The sequence below is a fragment of the Thermobia domestica genome, chromosome 1 (assembly GCF_964235325.1).
Source record: "Thermobia domestica chromosome 1, izTheDome1.hap1.1, whole genome shotgun sequence".
Lineage (NCBI taxonomy): Eukaryota > Metazoa > Arthropoda > Insecta > Zygentoma > Lepismatidae > Thermobia > Thermobia domestica.
In genome coordinates this window covers 165,866,908-165,890,985 of record NC_137454.1, presented here as the reverse complement: position 1 = coordinate 165,890,985, position 24,078 = coordinate 165,866,908, and the positions used below count along the sequence as shown (strand labels likewise).

The following is a 24,078-nucleotide window of genomic DNA, read 5'->3' as shown; positions in this document are numbered from 1 at the left end:
ACTGTTCATTTCACCATGTTCATTAGTGCAGATAAAACCACATATAACTTCCACGAACATTACAATAGAAGCACGGTTTATACCTCATTGGACTTCCAATAAAACATATTTTCAATTATGTATACACCGTGTCACCATTTTTTGTATGAGGGAATTTCTAGAGGGATTTTGTGGGAAATTCCCTCCAAAAAGTAGTTTATAAGATTTCTTGTCTTAACTTGCTATTTGTATATAGTGATACAGAAACAGAAACTGCACTAAAACATAACTTTATGTCTACTTAATAAATAATACAAAAGAAGTGAGTGTTATCTTCTTAATAAATGGACACTTACTTATCTTAACTAAAATGCTTTAGTTGTCGACTTTCTTCTATTTTTTTGCTTCTGGAACTTCTCTTTTGAGTGTCCAACAGCTAGCATTTGTGAAGTCCACTGTCCATGGTATCTCTTCTCCATGGAGGAAATGTCCTGATGAAAAAGTTTCCCATGCTCACCATTAACAGCACCAAGGTTTTCAGGAAAGAAATCCAGGTGAGAGTCTAGAAAGTGAACTTTAAGGGACATGTTGCAACCCATTTCTTTGAATGATTGCAGGAAATCACTCACAATTTCACGGTAATTTAGGGCTTTCTGGTTTCGTAAAAAATTCTCTGTTCAACATTTAAATGAACACCAAGCTGCTTTCTCAACCGGAGTTAAGAGATCCTCAAATTTTTGGTCACGAATCAAACATTTTATTTGGGGGCCTACAAAAATCCCTTCCTTGATTTTAGCGTCACTAACCCGAGGAAATTTTCCTTGAGGTAACAAAATCCTGCATTACTTTTGTCCATTGCCTTAACAAAGTTTTTGAAGAGCCCCAACTTTATGAGAAGAGAAGGTAGAATTATCTTATCAGGGCTCACCAGTGAGGAATAAACAACATTCTTCTGCCCAGGAGATAATACACGCTTTGGCCGTTTCTTCTTGATATAATGTTCCGCTTTGTTCCTGCTGTCCCATTCGCAGAGGAAATAACTTTTAAATTACAGCAAACGGTCTATTTGTATTTCTCATGCTGAATTATTTCTAACACTATTTTGATGTTTTCATAGGTTTCTTTCATATTAGTTGCATAAGCCAAAGGCACTGAAGGAAATTTGTTGCCATTGTGCAAAAGGACAGCCTTCAAACTAGTTTTGGAAAAGTCAATAAACAATCTCCACTCTGTACTTATATGTGCATGTCCGAGTGTATCCATCACAGCACAAACATTATTACAATACACTAAATCATTTTCTTGAGAATAGTAGTTTTGAAACTCTGTATGACAGTTTCGAAAAATACACACTTTGGTGTCACGATGGAGCAGATTCCAGCCTTTAAGTCTAGAAGCAAGAAGTTCTGCCTGTATCTTGGAGAGTTTTAAATCCCGTACGAGGTCATTTAGTTCACCCTGAGTTATCAGATGGGGGTCCAATGTAGATGTGCTTCCTACATAAGTAGGATCATCATCTTCATTTGGAACTTCAGTAGTTGCCTCAAGTACGTAATCCTCATTTACCGTAAGATGAGCAGGAAGTACTGGTACAGGTAATTCTGCATTGTGTGGAACTGGCCTAATTGCTGATGGCAAATTAGGGTACTGTACTGTGTGCTTACATTTACTGGTTATTCCTTTTATCTGTGTCATACAAAAGTAGCAGCCTGAAGAATGACCTTTAGGTTCCCTCTAGATCATCGGTACTGCGAAGTTCATGTTTCGTTCACCATTTGCCCACCCAGTCAGATGTTTCATGCAAGTACAACAAATGTAGTAAGGAGCCCAATTCTTATCTTGGTCTCCTACACAGCAACCGAAATATAACTGATAACACTTCCTCACAAGTGAAGTAAAACATCGACGTTGCGATTTAAATGTCAGCTCCCCACATAGATAACAGAAATTGTCCGGGTGATTTACACACTTCCTCGGCATATTTTATCCTGTAAGGTATCATACACACATAACATACACGAATCTATTCTCCATCAATCATGAAGCAGCACAAACGTAATCTAACTCAGTGCATCACCACACAACACAATCTATTCGAACTCCACAATGCAGAAACACCTCAACTTACACGCGCCCACATCTAAAACACGTCTAGCTTGGACAGTCACTCAACGCTACTAACAGTCATCAGGCTACGTGAGTCATCAATTTTTTTATGCATTGTTGCCAGATCAAAATATTAAAAAGTGACTTTGTTCCACAGAAAGCATGCGTGTATTTGTGCTTGCATTTGAGTATCCATCTATGTGCCGACAATAATACGTCAACGTTAGGTTTTTGTGTTTGGTAAAAGTCTTGCATGGTATATTCTTTATTACCTATAAATTGACACAATAGTTTGTATCTCTAGACAGAATAATGCGATTCACATGAAATTAACATTATTTATTAAGTAGACACAAAACTATGTTCAGTGCAGTTCCTGTTTCTGTATCACTATATACAAATAGCAAGTTGAGACAAAAAAATCTTATAAACTACTTTTTGCAGGGAATTTCCCACAAAATCCCTCTAGAAATTCCCTCATACAAAAATGGCGACATGGTGTACATATCATTGAAAATATGTTTTATTGGAAGTCCAATGAGGTATAAACCGTGCTTATATTGTAATTTTCGTGGAAGTTATATGTGATTTTATCTGCACTAATGAATATGGTAAAATGAACAGTACACATAGCATATTTTTATATAAATATGTTTACTTCTCTAGAAAGGATAACACGATTCTTATGAAATTTAGAGGGCTTACTAAGTATAAATCAAGCTAACATACAATACAATTTGTGTGTTTATATATATACCTAAGGGTACCCGAGCTACAGGTATGAAAATGGTAAAAAAAAAAGGGGGGGCGAAATTTGAGGGGAAATTTCCCAAAAATCCCTCTGTCATACGGAAACTGAAGGTGATGGAGAAAAACTGATTGCAGATTCGAATTCTACGTGAAATTTCTATTAGAATCAGGTATTTTCATTTTTGTGTGAAAATCTTGTTGACTAGTGTTATTATTAAACTAGAATGACTTGCGTATTCTTTAAACGCTGAATAATGTTCTTTATAATCGTGAAGCAAAAACGGCAACCGCAAGCTTATTCTCGAATAGAAAGGCTTCTCTTGAAACTTAATTCTTAAAAAAAAAAAAAAAAAAAGTCAACCTTTTAATATTTCTATAAGATTTTAATAAGATTAAAATACAGTTAATTGCATCAACATGCTACTCATATAAACTTAATATCTCTACAACTATTGTAACAAGTAAGATATGTGAATTAAAGAAAAATCAAATTATTACGTTTCACGCACTCGAGTTAATCAAATTCTATAGAGGGGAAAGAACGAGGGTTCTGTCGCCACCATCTGGCATCCTGACAGTAATTTCACTGTTTTTCTCTTATAACTTAAGTGAATACCAAGACAAAATGGGTTGCTTCAACACCGTAATTTATTTTCCCATGTACTGAACTAATCAATTTTCCACCAGTAAATTACAGAAAATATACAACATAATTTATGTTATGCCCTAAATGACCTTAACATGTCCCGGATGTCTGCTAGTTTTGCGGAAGTTAGCTCAATATCAGACCATTTCAAAAATTAATAAACAAAAATATCCCATTTAAACAGAACTCTTCATGCAGTTACGAATGGAGAGCTACGGCTTAATATAGTCTCATGTTCTTTCTTCTTCTGAACTAATACAAAAAAGAATGTGTATGTCATCAGGTTTTCGTATAGAAAGGAGTCACCTAGAGCCACCAAATTTCATATATAGATAGCCCATAATACATACATACATATATTATATAAGGGCGGATCTAAGGGGGGCTAAGGGGCTATAGCCTCCCCTTGACGCTCAGGTTTACACTGGATAAAATGGGCTTCAATTCAGCTTTACACTGGATAAAACGGCAAATTATGGTTTAGCCCCTCCCTTGATCATATCCTGGATCCGCCACTATATATATATATAGGGTGTTCTAAAAATGGCGTTCACGGACTACAGAACATTATTCTACAAGTCTAAACAAAGCAAATATATATGTATTATTTTTCGGGACTTCGTCTGGAGTCATAAGTTGCATTATGTGGTAACATAGCAGATAAAGACCCATAGGGCAAAACAAAACTACAAATCTATCGAATGATTACATCGATTCTTTCCAGATGACAGTTAAAGTCTATAAATGTTTACACTAGCACTACGTAAGTATTAGCGTAACAATCAATATAACTGCTTGATGGATTCGTAGAGCAATGCTAATGGTTGCAAGTTAATCTGCGATGTTGCCACATACTGGAATTTTTGATTCTCCATTGCGGCTGAAGGGGGCTCCGGAGAGTATACCATTATATAGCATTTTCGCTTTATTCTGACCCAAAGGATGGTGCCCATGAGCGCCATGTCTAGAACAACCGATATATAGGATGTTAATGAACTAGACCGACAAACTGAAACAGGTGATTCCTCACATCAAAATAAGGAAAAAAGTTTATATGGACCCGTGGTCAAAAGTGCATAGTTTCAGAACTAGGACTGTCAAAAATCGTGGGAAAATGAACTTTGGAGGCGAATATCTCCAAAACTATTAGCTATTGAGCTGGGACGGCATGTTATTGTCTTAGACTTGTAATCTGCTCTATCCGAAAATGCATGATTCTGAATCGTTCACTGGCGGTGCAAGGGAGTACACCACAGGAAGTGGGGGTCCCGGGTATTCCGTTAGGACAGATGAGTCCGATTCATGCCAGATAGAACAACGTACCACCAAGTAACAAAAAGTCGTTGAAAGACCATCAATATTTTGGACAAAATCAAGATGGTGAAGAATTTTTAGTGCGGTGTGCATGGTTGCATAACTACAGTTGAGCTGAATGTAGTGGATAGAGGGAAATTAAATATCATTACATCTGCAGGTTCATGACCCACAGTTATTATCTGTATGGTAAAGAAGACGTACATTAATAATACGTAATGATTTTGGAAAAACTGACCCAATGAGAACTTGCAAGAAAATGGGAGTATCCCCGAAAAAAAAAAAAAAACGCAAATAAGAACAACAGATACAATGTTCGTCATCACAAACTCTGTTGGTCGTAGATCTAAAGTGGAACCCCTTGTCATATAGGTGCACACGAACACTGAGTTACATGTACCCCTTTTCCCCCCTCCTACGTACCGAACAACAGATTGTTTACAATGTATGGGAGATGATGACACATAAAACCTACAATACTGGTTATGTAACAAAAAGAGGGAAAAATCGTGTTATGAAGGTAGATATATCGAAAATAGTAAGTTATCTTTTCAGATTTGTTTGAAACAAAATAACATTCCACAGAGTTTGCTCTTTAGGCTAAAGGAGACGGATAATTAAAGAAATATGAAAAAAGTTGAGGAAATGAAAATATTCTATACAATGGAAGAACCGCGAGGAAACTCGTGAACACTTCTGAAAAGATGCCTGCTCATTGCGACGACCAACATAAAAAGTTTCTTGGCCATGTCGGTCGCGTTGTAGTTAGTAATAGGAAATATGACACATGGTATTGCTAGACATTAACAATAGTGAGAGTGTCATTGAAACGGATCACGAATACACGTATATGTCTGGAAACAATAGCACAATCTACACTGAAAGTAACCCCCTCCCTTCATCTGCCCCTGCCCTCTTTGATATATGAATATATGAGATTATCACAGGGACAACGAAACAAAATTGCAGGTAAATCGAAAACACATTGTTTAGGGGTGTACACATTGGTCACAACGGATGAATTGTGATATGATTTGGACCATTAAATGTGTATATAAAAAAGAGAGAATTTAATATTATTGTAAAAATAGGATTAAGTAATACTTCCTGAAAATAGGAAATTTTCACTTTCTAGGAAGCAAAGACTTCTAAGATTAGAGTAAGTCAAAAACAAAAACAAATACAAGTATGAGTACAACGGGTGAAAGGCAAAACGATATATAAACTGGGTGCAAAATAAACAAAAGGGAGAGAGATAGACACTTGTTCATATTGGATTGTTGTTGAGTATTCATAATCATAGTGATTCTCTATTCAAGAGCGAAGATGGATAAGGCTTTACTACCTTCTAATTTGTTTCCGTAAGTTGAACCTTAGTTTTGGTTATAGAAAAGAGAACAAATTTACAAGGAGTTCATATGCCAGTAGGTCTCCCTCAGTGCAGGTTTTTAATTTAAATAATCCAGGCTCTGTCCATAAGAGCTGTAGAAAAGTCGCGGATGACAGCAGATCTCTTCAGAACCTGTTAGAGAGTGATCAATTAATGAAAAAAATCAAAGATAACACTTCCGCAACCGGGGCCTTCATTGTGAAATTCAATATTCAAAATGGCGCCCGCGCGCAATTAACAAATTATATTTGAACTAAAATATCTTCTCACAGAAACAAGTTATAAACTTCGTTTTTGTACCAAATTAAAGATAATTGATAGTAGAAGTAAGAAAACTGGATATATTGTTTACATGTTGCCGCCATATTTAAAAATAACGGTTACTTGGGCCAAAAATTAGTTTCTCTCGTTTCTTTTTTTCATTTCATGACAAATAACTATGAAGTTATTAAAAATATGAAAACGCAGTCCAAACTAATTAAAGGAGCATAATCTTAGCTTTCCATCGTTACCAATATCTTTAGTAGATCTTAAAAAATGATGGAGCTATTTAAATTTAAGTGGCGCAGGGTGTAGTGTTTTTTGGACTGTTTAATAAATTACCGGAAAAACATTCACTACGCGCAAAACTTTCAAAGCTATTACTTTTCAACAAATTAAAATAGTCCATTCATTTCATCGATAAATTAAAGGTAATATGTTGCTGTGTGGTAGGAAATGAAATAATAATGTCATTGCATTTGCCAAATATTATTATTAACATGTTCGTTCATATAATATGTAGCTAATATAATTATTATATTGTTTTATTTTGCAGACTTTGATGTCATGAGAATTTACTTTAATTTGATGGTAATATCATGTTGCTTGTGAGAGTTAGTAATGTTTAACTAAGGTTTTCTACAGTTTCAAAATTTTTCGAATATATGACTTTAGCTGTGCTTTAGAGAATATTTGCATATTTCTTTTCAGAGCATAATGTAAAATTATTGACAACCAACATGAAACACTCGTGTAATTTTTGGAACAATTGAAGAGGCAGTGAGATATAGCAGGAGTTGCACCATTTTCAAGCAGTAATTCACTCAGATACATTTCAAAGACGATAAACTTTGCTTTTGTGCAAAGGTAGTCTTTTAAGATATCTTGAATTTCAATTTTGTTTTCCGGGAAAGCCCAAACTCTCTCCATTTGCACCGGTAGGAATGTGTACATGACAGATTAGTTAGTAGTATAGGTGAGGCGGTTTCCCATTGCTGTCTTTCCACATTTTTGACCGAGCTGATTAGATAGTCATATAAAATCCCTGCGGATGCGTGTGTAAACGTTGCTGCAGCTCCTGTAGAATACATCGAACAGATCAGCAAATGTTTGTAAACCTTTCACTCGAGTTTTACGAAGTTGAATCATAACATCAGCAATAATTGCTGTATTCATTGACGAATGTCCTTCGAAAACGTACTCAGACGGTCTCAACAACTTTTGCAAAGTAGACAACTCTATTTGCTTGGCGAAACAGTGGAAGTTTTCGTCTGTGAATGATCTTCGACAACGGAGTTGTTTTGTACAAAAATCGCACGTTTGTGAATGCGACATAAACATAAGCTTCATGGTTATGTGTCAGGTAATTCAGGATTTCTTGTGCATTAGAATCTGGTGTAACTTCATGCGACGTGAAATGGTACAACTTCACAGGACTGTGAACTTTGTACTGGATTTCCCTGCGCTCCATAAAATTCTACCATTCTGTTAACAAAATTACGAACTTCATCAAGAACATTACCAAGAAACTCATGGTGTGTTTGTGATATACCAAGAATCTGACTGAAGATTTGGCATGTCGAAAGAACTTCGTGGTACAACAGTTCCCACTCCGTAATATAATTTCTTCTGAGCGTCTGACCCATAATTCCTTCCGATGATTTCTTCGATCTATTTATAATCTGTTCAAGTATCATATCAGCACCAACTGTGTTAAATACATTGTTCGTTCTTCTGACTACGAAGTGGCCATTCATGAACTGAGCATTTATTTCCGAGTGTTGGGTCTCTAAATTTCTAATCTGTTCAAGGTAGAGGGACGCGCACCACAGGAAATTGATTCTATTGAATGCCATGATTACCGGGAGCAACTGCTGTACAATATACAGATGCAGCGGCCAGTATTGTTCTTGGTCAGCTCTTATAAGGCTTTTCAACAGAAATAAAAGATGTAAAAACTGTTCAAGGCAGCGGCCCTGCTCCGAGATTGAGCTGAGTTTCTCTGAAAAGTTCTGCAAAGCTTCGATATTTCATCTGAATTAATGACCAAGCCCATGAACTGGTAAGTGCACGTTAAGCTTGTCTTTCTTTCATAATAGTCATAGTGTCCACGAACTGCTGGATGACAGATATAATATTCACCTTCTTCTTCCAGGAAAGCCTTCCCTTTAGTATAAACACATCTGCAATCATAAACATACCTCTCACTGCCCTAACGTAGATAGTTCCCTTTAGAATACTTTCGGTTACTTTGGACCCTGAAATTTTCTATGAAAAGAGACTCCAAATCACTACCAGAAATGTACTTTCCTGTGCAGACAAGAAGGTCATGTGGAATGATCCTAGCATGAGTACAATGTTTGAAAATTCATTGCTCCTAAGTTGAATTTCGGCAGCAATGTAATACACCCGTTCGTCACATACTACAGGCATTGAAGATTGGTTTAAGTGAGGTGAAGATTAGGATCTGGAAGTTTTTTCATTGTTGTGTATACACTATTATATTCCGTTACTGGACACGGCAGTACTGGAAGAAAGCCAACTTGTTTCTTGGAAACATCTGAATCCGTTATTATCGCATTCACAGTACCCCGCGTTAGAGTGGATTATTTGGTTTCTAGCTCGTATGCAGAATGCATTATGTCTTGAGTAAACTCACTCTGAAGCAGATTATCGATGTCCAAATCATACAGTTCGGGAGAAATTGTCAGCGTGTTTGGAATCGATATAGGTTGTACCTTCCTTTCTTATTTCTTCAATTGCTGAGATGGAAGCAAGAATCGCAGATCTTGCACTGGAGGTCTTGCTAATACCGAATTCGACAATTTCGGTTTCGATGGGAATTTTGTTGACACTTCCCGGAAAAGCACCATGACTGTATCGTGGCTATCATGGATTCCTGACATAGTAACGTCTTCACGGTCGAAATTGTCCATAGTTCCTACCGTGAAACTATCACCCTGAGAGTGGCTTGAAAAAGACAAGGTGGAGGAACAGGTCTTTAGTGTGTATTGTGCAAGGTTGCTTCGTGCTTGCATGATATCTTTGTAGCCAACTGACACACTTAATTTATTCATAGTTGAGATTAGTTGTCTGATTTTTCATTTCTCATGAATTGAATGTGCCACCATCAAATGCATGGAGGTTGCTTTCCTACTACGATATATATTATAGAATAAAGTCTGGAAAATTGATTTCAATAGATTCTGAAAATTTAAAGTTTATTGGTCGGACAATTCTTCAAGATCATTTTCACTGTCTTCGTCAGTGATATGTAGATCTTCGCTTGCGCCCCAGATATGATGTTCAGCTTGCCCACTTGTAGTACTTCTGCTAGGAAATCAAAAAAAGTTGAGGAATTCTAGTTATTGGCCAGGACTTATGAAGTTGCTGACTGTCACCAAATTCTCCTTCAATACCGAAATTTGTGTGACGGAGAACCGTTCGTACTTCTTTCGCTTCACTCGTAAGTATGTTAATCGATCTCAGTTTGTCAGCTACTTCTTCGGCTCTAAATAATGAGTTGAAACCTAGAATCGGTTTATTTGTTTTCGAAGGCTTCGAAAACCTTACTTTTTCTCCAAAGTTTAACTTCTTGTTATTAAAAGTCAGTTCACTTTTTCCATTAATGAAGCCTCGAATTTCCGACAATGTCAAACCACATCCTCATCCAATAGTTTCTCGATGATTGGCGCCACGTTATTAAGTACTCCACTTTTATTAGTTTTCTTAGACTCGGTAATTTTGCACTTCACTGAGATCCTTAAGTCTTTTCAGAACACCATCCTTGCGAATTTCAGCAGCAGCTATAACCTCTCTCCTTCGGAAAGATGGCATTGCTTCACCTGAAGATTTGTCACGATTCTGGCAAATGGTGCAGGCATTTACATCTAATACGGATACAGAGAAAGAGGTGTTTCGGGATAGGGAGAAGCCAAACAGGTTTCATATAGTCATTGTCTAGGATATTACTGCCAACTATGGAGTTTTATTATTCCACTGTCCACATTAGAGTCTGCAACATTAGCTACATATTATATAAACGAACATGTTAATAATAATATTTGACAAATGCAATAATATTATTATTTCATTTCCTACCACACAGCAACATATTACCTTTAATTTATCGATAAAATGAATGGACTATTTTAATTTGTTGAAAAGTAATAGCTTTGAAAGTTTTGCGCGTAGTGAATGTTTTTCCGGTAATTTATTAAACAGTCCAAAAACACTACACCCTGCGCCACTTAAATTTAAATAGCTCCGTCATTTTTTAAGATCTACTAAAGATATTGGTAACGATAGAAAGCTAAGATTATGCTCCTTTAATTAGTTTGGACTGCGTTTTCATATTTTTAATAACTTCATAGTTATTTGTCATGAAATGAAAAAAGATAAACGAGGAAAGCTCATTTTGGTTCAAGTAACCGTTATTTTTAAATATGGCGGCAACATGTAAACAATATATCCAGTTTTCTTACTTCTACTATCAATTCTCTTTAATTTGGTAGAAAAATGAAGTTTATAACTTGTTTCTGTGAGAAGATATTTTAGTTCAAATATAATTTATTACTTGCGCGCGGGCGCCATTTTGAATATTGAATTTCACAATGGAGGCCCCGGTTGCGGAAATGTTACCTTCGATTTTTTTCATTAATCGATCACTCTCTAACAGGTTCTGAAGAGATCTGCTGTCATCCCCGACTTTTCTACAGCTCTTATGGACAGAGCCTAGACTAAAAATTAAGATGTAAGTATCTACTAAAAATTTCTTGTATGTTACCATAAAGAAAATAGAAAAGATGCATCTCACTTTTTTCTTTTATTTCTACCAATAGATACAATATATTTCAGTATTTTGTAATTATCCAACCGCTACTTAAATTATCTAGATATTTATTTATGTCTCAGAAATTAACTAAACTTAATTCAAAAAATAAAAACTAAAAATAAAAAGTACCGAAACATGGCTCCCAGATATAGGAAAATGGCATAATTATGAACTTCTTGCCTTTGTTTTCTTTTATATAACTTTTACTTTATTAGTTAGCAGTATTGGCACAATATAGCATTTACATTTTCACCCATATAAGCTGCAGATTGTTAAGGAAATTAGGCCTCGCATTTGGGTTTCACGGGAAACATTCTGCTTATCATGCGTGATCTCCTTCGCCAAAATCCACAAATGTTACACACCATCCTGATGTCAGATGAAGCTCATTTCGAGTTATGTGGTTCAGTAAATAAACATAATATGCGTTATTGGAGTGATGTAAACCCGCATTAACTGCTCATCAAGCCCTTGCACAGTTCTCATGTCACAGTGTGGTGTGCTGTTGCTTCCTTTGGGATTATTGGCGTTTACTTCTTTGAGGATGGCAGTGGTGTGGCTGTAACTGTCACCAGTGAACGCTACCTAAAGATGCTGCAAGGTCGATGTGGAACAATTATGGTTTCAACAAGACGGAGCGACCTCGCATACAGCCAGTATTTGCATGGATTTCTTGCGACAGATATTTCCAGGTAGAGTAATTTCCCATTTTGGTGACATTTCCTGGCCGCCTCGCTCATCTGATCTTTCATGTGCAGACTTTTTCCTTTGGGACTACCTGAAGCAAGAAGTGTTCCGAACACGTTGTGCTACCATTCCTGAGTTGAAGGATCGCATCAGAACTGCCGTCGGCAATGTCCCAGGGAATACGTTACGCTGAGTTATGGAAAGCTTCCAATGCCGCCTAGATGAATGTGTTGTGCAGAAGGGACATCATTTGACAGGAGTCATATTCAAAAAGTAATCCACGCAATGGACAATGACTTACACATTAGTAAATGCCATACCTTTAACTATTAATTGACATAAGAGGTAATAAATAAATTACAGTTAGTGCCTGATGATGTGTTTTTAATATCCTACTATGAACGCTGCCACACCCTGTATAAAGAAACTCACATTTGTCCTACTTATGACAGCTGTAAAACCATTCTTGCTAACTTTCATATTGCAACACTAGAACAAAGACGGCATATGGTTGATTTATTATTCATTCAAAAAGTAACGCAAAATATTTTGGATGGTCCTGATTTAGTTTATTATTATTATTATTATTGAATTTTCATGTTCCCTCATTAAAAATACGTAAAAAACACTGGTCTTTATTACTGAAAAAAAGTCAAGAACTAATATAATGATGAAATCACCAATCTGGAGGACAACAGCTTTGTATAATAGAATATGTTCAAATAACAATGAATTTGATATGTGATATGTCGCCTAAGACATTTAGAAATGCCATTATCATGAGTTATCAAGAGTTATGAACATGTAATTGCGTAATTTACAACACTGTAATTGGGCTATAGCATGTTGTGTTGACAATAAACAAACAAGTATCGATGGCATGAAGACCAGATGTATTATTAAGGTTAAAGGACCAGAAGCACGACTGGATCTTGAGTCCCGAGCAGTTGGCACATGCACAGACTATCGCAGAAGATCAAGCCTCACAGTATAAGACATTCTCCATCACACTATTTTACCTTTAAATGAGCTAGATTACAGGACCACGCCACCGACCCTTGCATCAGTATTTCTTTTATTTACCATAAGAAGAATTTAACAGCTGATTTACCACCAAAAACAATTTAGAGCAGCAAGGATCGGATGTTCCAGGGGCCCTTCTCTTTGAACTGTTCGTGCTCCTACTGCAATTGAATTGTTATTCCTACATCAGATTTTGTGTTTGCACACTCGTCTGCAGCTCCAGCTTCTTCAAAATCTTCGAAACTTCCATCTGTGCCACATGAAGGAAAGTACATACATAATTGAATTCGCGTCTATTCAGCAGAACAATTCTACAAGCTTTGAAGGTCTTAACAACCCTTGCAATGGTTACGGTTTCTAGATAAGCACATCCAGAAAGTTCTAACTAGCGTACTCCATTATTATCCCAAAGTTATTCACTAAGTAGAGCAGAATTTTCGGCATAAGGTAACATTTTCATGATTAAACATAACATTTTCATCATGCATTAAGCATAACTGAGATTACATAACATTTTCATGATTAAGCACTGAGATGAGAGAAACTGTTGAACACAAATAAGTAATGGGATGCTGCACAACATGGAGATATGTTTGACAACACTTTATGCCACTTTTGTTGGAAGAGGAAGGGTGATTTCATCAATATTGGCAACAAGATGAGGCACCGCATTATGGTCGTAATGTAACCGATGGCTCAATGAACACTTTCCCGGTTGCTGGATAGGTTGGCATGGACCAGTTGAGTGGCCAGCAAGGTTCCCGATCTAACTCTGTTGGATTTCTATCTTTGGGGACACTTTAAAGCTATTGCCTGCCAGTGTAAAATTATTGACATTGGCTACCCGAAAAGAAGAATTATTACCGTATGTGAACAAATATCACCAACTATGCTTCGAAGAGTGCTAAGCACAGGGTCACACGGTTAAGGATGTGCATAGAACAGAACGGTGGGCATGCTGAACATGTCATGTGATTGTAATTGTCTCATGTGTGTTAGCTCTCTCTTTTCCTGGTTATTAAAGAATACGTAATGTGAGATGTTACAAAGCTTGCTTTTTGTTTTATCTTTGTCCTTCAATTCGAAACTTCGCACAGCACATTTCACAGCATTTCACATATAACATATCCTAAATCTATTCACAACTTCAAAACAGTTGTAGGTTTTGGAAAAAATAACCTTACCATTGGGTTTCTCTTCGAACGAGGATGTTATTTAATATGTCACACGGCCATGTTGTCATTTAAAATAAACAAGTTGATTCCAAGATGGCGGTCACCAAGATGGCGGAGGACAACCTTAAACACGTCATAATGTTTCCCCCTTGCACCACCATTGATCCCAATTGGCTTCGGATCGACTGCATTTACAGTTTCTCAAATATTTAGCCCGGTCCAGATTTTGTATTTCACTTAACAAAATATCATCTTTCAATTACTTCGGACATTTGTACATTTTCCAATATGGCGAACGAAGAAGTTTTGGGATTTTACTATGTCATTTAAATAATCTTTATCAACATTTGTCAAATTTTAACTTGTTTATAATTACATCCTAAGTTCAATAAAATTTTAAATCAGTTTGACGGAAGTTTTCGGAATTTTAGAATTTAGAGCTAAATATTTCTAAAAGTATACGTTTTATGAAAAATTGTTTCTCTTTAAAAAAAAAATATTGTGTTATCTATGTTCTATAAAACGGCACTAAGTTTAACTCTTTGTGTTCAACCATAACGAAGATATTGCTATTTTTATCTGGGTATTGTTCATTTGATACTTCCGGCGGCCATTTTCCAATACGGCGGCGAAGGTCACCTGGTATTTCAGGGGACTTTTAGTATGTTTAGAGCATCATTCCCAACATCTCTACCAATTATCATATTGTTACTAATTTGTTCCTTACTTTTTGCTAATTTGACTGCACTAGATTACTTATCTCTGCTCTAAGATTTTTCCCATATGAAACAAGGTTGCCAGAACGTAGTTCTATCTTGTAAATATTGAAAAACTGTTACCCCTTCCAAATTTTTACCCCAAGTTGAGTCTATTCTATGATATTCCCGTTGAGTTCTTCTGACATGTCCCTTAGTTCTTACTTCAAATATCTTCTTCTTGGGTATGGCCTTTATTAAAATGTGTTATTCCTGTATAAATTACACACACTTTATACATAATTTTATACTCGAAGCAAAATTAGGAACGAATTGACATTTGGAGGAGCATATTTGTCACGTCCCCGTCTTAATCATTCCGGTGAACCGTCCGCTATACTCCTTCCATCTTAGATGACAAATACTTCTGAACATGTGTTAACAACTACGTTAGAAAGGAGGAGAGAAGAAATTGATTGTTCCTCATTTGAATCGTTATTCTAATGTACTTGAATTCCAGATACACAAGGCAAAATTAGTTCTCCGTGTAAGATATCTAGCGTAAACTGACAAATATACTTCTGTAGACGACATTTTCAACTACTTACTTGAATCTAATACGTCATAGATCTTCCGAATTTTCACAATCTTGAATCCAGAAAAAAAGTATTTGCTGGCGGTCTTGTGCACAGGAGACATTTATTATCATCTTGTGGATTTGGAGGCTAATGCCGCATTCCCGCATCGACGCTATCTGAGGCATGGAGCTGCCATTTAAGATAGAATAAGAATCATTGATTTGTACCCGAGACTTCATGTACCAAAGGCACCCACGGCAGCCAGAGGGGAGGATCCACGAGTTCATACCGGAAATTGAACCGGATGGCTCACGCCAAAGGCCCATATATCCAAGTTTATTTTTCTGCCATGAAAGGATAAAAAATTATATATATATATATAATCTTTCTGGCAATTAATGGTTAATTGACTATTTTGACCAAAATAATTGATTACCAGAAATATCTTTTTTCTCTTTTGAAAGTTCATTAGTAATTTATTATGGGTTCTTTGAGGTCATCGTCTAAATTTCAGTTAAAAGTATTGATAAAGCCTATTAAGAGTTCCCATGAATAAAGTGCTCGTTATATGTGGTTGCAAGTTCAAGCACGGACGAAACTATCAATGCTTCGAATGCAACCCGAGTAGTGTTTCAGATTCTACTAGTAAATCTATCTTTCATAGTTTTGGTGCTGCATCAAGACATCAGAAACAAATCGATCGAAATAAATAAATAAATAAGGCGGACAAGTTACAATGAATCTATACGTCTATAGTGCTGTGTTCTAACTTGAAATAATTACACTTAAATATTGTGTTCAAATTTTTATTATTTTTCTTTTATGTAACAATATATTCTTGTTAATATTATATACGTAGTTTATAATAGTATAAAATTTAAGGTGAATTATAAGCATTCCAAAATAAAGAGATCATACTTTGGGAGATGATAGAGTAAACGATGCTGAATAAATAATAATAATAATAGTAATAAACTATGTAAATATGTGTCCGGTTTCTAATAGATTAAGAGATGGAGCCAACGGAATCTAAAATAGCACAAGAAGCACGGATGAACGAATTTTACCACGACTGTACAGTAAACGAAAGATAACGATTTAGAAGTTTTGTAAGCAGCCTTTAAAAAATTCCTAATCCTTAAATACTTTCCGTATGTCGTTCAGAAAACACATCCTCAATGCTATTCAAGTACCCTTCGTGGAAATTAACTTCGTATGATCCAACTACAGATGATATTTATTGGCAAACTTTTCTTTATATAGCCTATAAATATTTGCCTCTATTAAATTAGATTATTTTTAATACATAACGTAAGCATCTAGAAGTTTTCATTTCTGAATTTTAGCACTCATTTTACGGGATCACTTTATTTTGTATTTTGCAACATTTGATATCTGACGATCTTGAAAGCCTGTCTTGAAGGGTCGAATATGTACGGGCTGGTGGTGTATTTATACTACGGAAATTCACCACATTGTAGCTAGGTAGTGACACAGTACTTCAACCAACACTACCCAGAATTGACTATGGTAGTTTGGTCATCCAAGCTTAGATATCTCGAGTTCTGCTCATGAGACTGGATGAAAGGTGAAGTTTTCAAGAAGCCCCAACATTCCGAGGAGTGGCGAGGAAGAGGTACTCAACTTCCTCTCTTGCATTTCAACTGCTTTCGCTCACGTTATTCAATGTTAAAAACCTGCAACAGCCACAAAACAAAGTGCACATACGCAGCGTGCTAGTAAGTAAGATTAACGGAGGAAAATAAACATGTCTTCTAATATGAAACTGATCACAAAATATCTCAGATGCGGAATCATTTCTTTTTATAATACCTACTCATATTACGTCAAGTGTAGTCTTTATTATCATCTTCAATCTCCCAAAGCCGCCGAGAATCGGAATCGGAGTTTATTCACTCAGATTCAGCACTGGCAATCTATTATCTCCCAAAGAATATATAATATCCTCCGAAATACCCTGCATATCACATATAATTAGTGAAATATATTTCAGAAAATTATAAAAGCAACTTATTAAGGAAGAGAATCAAATTTTAACATTATTCGCACCATTCGTATGCTAAGACAACAAAAAAATATTGTTTCAAACGATTAAAAGGATTTAAATACCTTATCATTAATATTATTATTATTGTATCTCTTAGCAACTATAAGGATATTAAAATTGCAAATATAACTAACAAAAGTGTTACATCTTAATAGCGTCCCGGAAAAGTTTTGTATATATATTTTTTTAAAAAAAGATCTTATATTTCAGAAATGAAAAAAATATATTTAAAATTACTTTAGTTTTTTTTTTTCCTAATTCTTGAAATAAACAGTATTACTAACTGACAGCATAGACTTACATATTGTGTTCTTTAATGATAAAAGAAATCAAATACCATTCATTATGCATATTACATAGATAAATTATCATTAAACAAAACTTACAATTGAATATTAAAGTTGCCCACACCTTACTACGACCACCTTCTTTTCAATGAGATATAAGTTATTCTCATTCTTGTATGTTTTGAAATTAGATATTCTTTTACAAATATCCAGTCCCTGAACTACCAAACCAATAACCAATGTACGTTTAAAATCTCTAAAATCACGCTTTCCAACCCAAATATGAAACTGAGACCCTACAAGACCCTCTCCATTGGGAGTAGTACCCATGCCCCGCATTCTTAAAGCCCCTTCCTGGTCCTTTAAAGAACAATTATCAGCTACGAAGAGTGACCGATTATATATGCTAAACCCACCTGTACCATCATTGTTAATGAAATCCCCTCCAACAATGTGATCATTCATATGAGCCTTAAATATTTTACTTCCTTTGTAGCTATAACCCGTACTTCCAGTACAGAGACTAATAAAGTTGTGACACATCTTAGGAGCTACATCTGGACGTAATTCGAATACAACACGACCAAGTGGTACTCCATCCGCAGTTAGGTCAAAGTAACACCGAGGGAAACGAGTAGACGGGACATGATTAGGAATTGAGTCTTTAGACGGTACAAGATCACTCAAGCTTTGGGACTTTGGTTCCTTAAGAGCATTGCTGTACGATTTGGTTCCATCACCATCTACGGAACGAGCATCAGAATTATCAACGGCATTGGTTCTTTTGCCATTTCTACCCTTTTCAACAACTGTCCAAGAGGAATCAGGAGAGCCTAAATATGCACCAACCCCAACAGATTTGTCGTGCGTCTTTTCGTTTATTAGACAATACAATATATAGGCGATAGCTCTTTCTGCTTCACTTCCTTCTGTAATATTAATCTTAAACACGGTATCAGGGATATCGTAATTACTGTCGACCATACTACTCGCCTGAAACACAACTGAACCGCCATTAACAGCATCCCACACAAATTTCGATTTTCCAGCAGGCTTCAAACGTTTAAGAGCACTTTCTACTTTCTTTTGAGCATTTCTAAAGGCATCCAACATAGCTTGCTCTTTATTTTCAGGGTTCTTTAAGGGATACAATGTGGAAAGTTCTTCCATCTCTGATCTGGCTGTTTGTAATTCAATTGCTGTTTCACTATACAAATCATTTAAACGTTTAGATATTTCATTAGTTGCTACTTGACAAGATTCTACATATTTCATCAATGGCTCACGAATAGCTAATTCTGTTTCCAGCATCTGACCTGCTTGTTCAACTGTTGTCTGCAACTGGAGTTCAAGTTTGCTCATTCCTTGCTTGTAATTACAGATTTCGTGATTCTTGAGGCAATTTGAATTAGCAATCTTCAAACAAGTTTCACACCATATTTGTGTCCTGAAAGACAATCCAAAATAGATTAATAATAATAAATATCGTTCACAGTGTGGAACTAAGACTTCCAAACTATGCGAATTTAATATTCAAACTTGCAGTAGTGCATCTATAACTACTGGTTGCAACAGAGTAACAAGATCAAAGATACAGCCTGTTCCTCGGACGTTCAATCTTCAAAAAGCCATTACTCGGTATTCCTTACTATTTTTGTTCTATGGCGATAAAGGTGGAAACTAAAAATCGTTTATTTCAGCTACTTCCGATTTTAATAGAGACCTAAGGAACGAGATAGACCCTATTCTTGAGATACTGAATTAATTGCAAAAAGATGTTTCTTGATACTTTTTACCGTTCACCGTCTTTGCTCTACGGAAATCAGTACTGAAACCGGAAATACTAAATTTGAATCACTTCCGGTTTTGGTGGTGTGTTGTGGGTAATCATTATATGTTGTCTTGAGGCGCTGAATCGTTTGCAACAACAAAAAGGCTTCTCGGTATCTACTATCGTGTTTGTTATGTGGCGACTAGAGTTGAAACAGGAAACGTTTAATTTTAACCACTTCCGGTTTGAAAAGAGCTTCAACGGAGGAGATGAAACCTATTCTTGAGACGAGAATTGATTGCAAAAAACCGCACCTTGATAACATTTACCGTTTTTGCTCTACGGAAATCAGTATTGAAACAAATAATAAATTTGAACGACTTTCGGTTTCGGTAGACTGTTGTGGATAAGACATTGAATGGTTTACTAAAAACAGCTTTTCGCTATCTGTTAGTTTTCGTTCTATGGAGATAAACGTTGAAACCGGAAATGATTAATTTTAACCACTTCTGGTTTGAATAGAGGATTAATGAAGTAGATGGAAGCTATTAGGACAGTAAATCGATTGGAGAAAAACACAACTTGTTAGCATTTACTGCTTTCGCTCTACGTATCGAAACCGAAAGTAATTATAAATTTGAACCACTTCTGGTTTAGAAGAGAGTTATGTATACGCATAGTACGTTGCCTTGAGACGCTGAATCATTTAAAATAACGCTTCTCGCTATCTGTTATCATTTTCGCTCTATGGCGATAAACGCTGAAACAGCAAACGACTAATGTGAACCACTTACGGTTTGAATTGGGAGTTAATAGTAAATGGAACCTATCCTTATAACATTGAATCGACTGCAAACAACCGCATCTCGATATCCCTTACAGTTTTTGCTTTGATAGACCTACCTGTCAATAGACGGGCGCACCGGGAAAGCCGCATACGACCGACACTTTTGCATAGCATAGTTCGGAAGTCTAATAATAACAATAAACTTCTGGAATTAAATAAAACTACATTTTAAATAAATATTAGATTCTCCAACTACACATAAAAGTTCACATTTGAGTTCCAACCTCAAACATCAATTTAAACATGAGATTAACATTAAAGCCTCATTTCTACACTCCTAAGATTGATTGATTGTACGTTTTGTAGGGACGCTAACTTCACTTCTAAGAATACCTAAACCAAACATCAGAACTGAATATTGAAAGACAAGGACCTCATTTATTTTCACGTACAGAAAACAATGAATATGGCATAAATAACGCGAAAACCTGAATTATGCACATGGACTTAAATAAATTAATTTTTAAAGACTAATCTAATTTGTGATAAAGAGTATTAAATAAATATAATGGTATTCTAAATGATCTCGATTTGAAAGTTTAATAACTCATGTTTATTTATTTAAAATGACATGCAACTTACGTTAAATGAAAGAAAAACTAATTAAAAAAAAAATTATGCATACCTGTTATGTTCTACGTCAGAAGATGTTCAATATGACTGCTTTTTTGTAACTCCGCACACTTCAATTCTTGCCACACTCTATCTAACATCTCAGAGTCAATACAGACAACTACTTCTTACATGCACACTCGACGGTCACGTTAATTGTTAGGTAGGGTGGCTGATACATTTGATTTTTAACATAACCCCACAAACCAGTAGCACAGAGTGATATCTCTTAACCGAGGGAAGGAGGAGAAAGCAAAACCAGATTCTCACGACCAGCTCGTTCTATACATTGATTTGGTAACCTTCAGTTTAGTTCCCTCATGATAAGCCGGTGCACATGTGGAGGTGCCCCGTCCTGTCTTTTTTTTTTCAGCTGTGAAAAAAGCCGTCTGCACCATACGAAGATAGGAAAGTTCGTTTATAGTGTCCTCCTCGAAAAATATAGGGTCTACACTTTTTATGGGTGACTGCATAAAATATGTTTTCTTGGAAGAATCATGAATACGTTCTCCACAACCATGGATATTTTTCAAAGCCCAGATCCTCATATTATGATTGTTGCTTTCCGCGAAAGGTGGAAGGTAGGCTCATCACTAAATACAACTGACTCAACGAATCCATCTCTTTCCGTAAGGTTTTGCTCGCTACGCAGAACTTAAGACCCTTATCCTTGTCACCAGGTTTAAGCACTTGCAACAATTTCAATCAGAACGTTGTAGCACTCTTCTACACTGTTGTCTGCTTCAAATTCAATTGTTTGCTTGCACAAACTGTTAATTTTTGTAGGCTTCTGGCCATACTCTTTCCAAGCCGCACACACATGATCAACTATTTTCTCCTCAACTTGTGGCTGGTCTGTTAATGTTCTCTTGCAGATACACCCACTGTCTTTTTAAATTGTTTGTACTACTTCCAAACTGAGTGCCCACTTAGTATATCTAACCCAAACTTTATCCTGGAACATTGTTGAATACCAAGTATAGACTGTTTTACATGAAATTCGAGAACATAAAATGCCCTCTGTTTTAATTTCCTGTCATCTTGATTTACTATCGTCCTAGCAGCAGAATGGGTAATTAAGCATCACCGTTGTAAGCCGCTAAAACTTTTCGAGTTTTTCTTTCATATAACATAAGTTTCATGTCATTGCAAATAAATAAACGTGAGTTATTAAACTTTGAAATGTAAAGGTCATTTACAATAGCCTGTACTTTTAAAATAAGATTAAACACAAGGTATATGAATAGGTAAATACCGTAACACTAAATAATCTGAAAATAATGTGCTAAAAAAACTGTCACTTAACTCATTTTTGCATCACTACATGCTCATTCATGTGCTTTATTGTACGCTATTATATGAATTGGTAAAAAAAAAATATGTAAAACTCATGTCACGCCGATTAGATTGTGAAATAGTACAAGAAACTAATGTATCATGTAGTATTATGTAATGGTCACTGTCGCATCTAGTAAATTTGTGAAGAAACCATAACGTTTTGACTGGAAATTCATTCATTCGGCAGTGTGTTGTGATATGGTTCGGAAGGCACAGTACAGATCGACAGTCATCACTGCAGAACAGCTCCCTTGTACACGAAAGAGCATATTCTTCAGAAAACTGTTCACAAAAGGTAGGTTGTGAATGAAAGATGCAAATATGGTGAAGACTTATCACCCTGTCATCCATTTGTCTGGCCCTCTTTATATATATATAAAAAGAACAAATCAGGACAAGTTTTTTTTCTTCAGATATCGCTGTTTAAAGACCCATGGAATACATTTTTAACTGACACGTGTACGTGAACGTCAGAGGCTTTTGACACCTTTTAATTCGACCAATTATTGTATTTCACTCATTTTCAACTGAATGTTTATCATGTTATAGTTTTGTGCTCCAACTTTAAGCAAATCACACGGAGAGCAAGTAGCAGATAGGAAACGTGAAGTTGACAGAAGACAGTGGCGGTAAGCAAATAAGGCGTAGTAGATAGTTTTACAAATACAGGCACGTGAATTCATGACTACTCGAACACTGGCAACATGTGTTATTCTATTCCATTCCATCTCATCCTCACCCTCCTCTGCTCTACTTATCATCTTTGTACTTTCGCCGATCGTAAAAGTGTGCTCCTACGTCATCATAAGCCAGCTTGTATGTAGTCAATCTTGTTTTAAATTGACACGCATCATCATTTTATGATTGTTACTTAGTAACACTCACTATCATGTACTTAATTTATCAATTGCTTTGTGATTGAACTACGAAGTAATTACCTAACATATTAGCTCCCAAAAATTACGTTAGTTGTTTAATTTACATTAAGGTATTCTTCAATAACTAACTAACTAACTAACTAACTCTATGGCCTATGGAACCCGTAGGTTCAATGCCGCGTTCACAAAAGCTCTCCACTGACTTCTATCCTTAGCTAAAGGTATTCTTCAATATCTTTTAAAAATACTAGTAAACGCAGTTATTCATCTTCTTCATAACTTTGAGTGCTAGTAATAGGGTATATATCACTTAAGGGTTCCATTTATAGTGGTACACTCGTTACAAAAGATGTAAGAGCATTTTCAGACACGCCATCTTGAGTGAGGTTTTACCTGAGTTTTCCTCATTCACTCTAGGTGAATGTCGAGATTGTACCTAACATACAGGTTCAGGCCACTTCCATCCTTCCCCATTCTTTTCTTCCTTGCCCCTTCCCCGGATAGTGTACTTGCGGAAGGACGTTGTCCCTCATACGTGACGGGCTTAAGGCCATAATGTCCAGAAATATGTAAAAATAAATAAATAAAATAAGTGAATTTTACTTAAGCAACATGCTGATAATGATTCGTTCCATTATCTTGTTTCATAATACTAACAAAGCCATGTTATATAATATACTATTTTTTATGATGGCTCGTACTGTTATCTAATCTACCTACTGTCTTCCCAGTATTCATTTACTTTACAGACTAATTTGTGACATTAAATCCTATATTCATCATCTCTAGGTTTCTAAACAGCAATGTTCAAAGATCTTGCAATCATTTTTTAATTTTTT

At 35.9% G+C, this 24,078-nt stretch overlaps 2 protein-coding genes across 6 annotated transcripts in view; both read right to left on the bottom strand.

Moving 5' to 3' along the window:
- LOC145690704 (uncharacterized) overlaps window positions 1–24,078 on the bottom strand; it is a 430,408-nt gene that overhangs the window by 252,370 nt on the left and 153,960 nt on the right. The gene's annotated exons all lie outside the window — the stretch shown is intronic.
- Window positions 16,231–24,078, bottom strand: part of LOC145690718 (uncharacterized) — a 68,103-nt gene continuing 60,255 nt past the window's right edge. For all 3 annotated transcript variants that reach the window (XM_081765896.1, XM_081765912.1, XM_081765904.1), the window contains exon 3: window positions 16,231–19,240. In XM_081765896.1, the coding sequence (XP_081622022.1) occupies window positions 17,902–19,240 (1,339 nt within the window). In that variant the 3' untranslated portion in view covers window positions 16,231–17,901. The remainder of the gene's footprint in view (window positions 19,241–24,078) is intronic.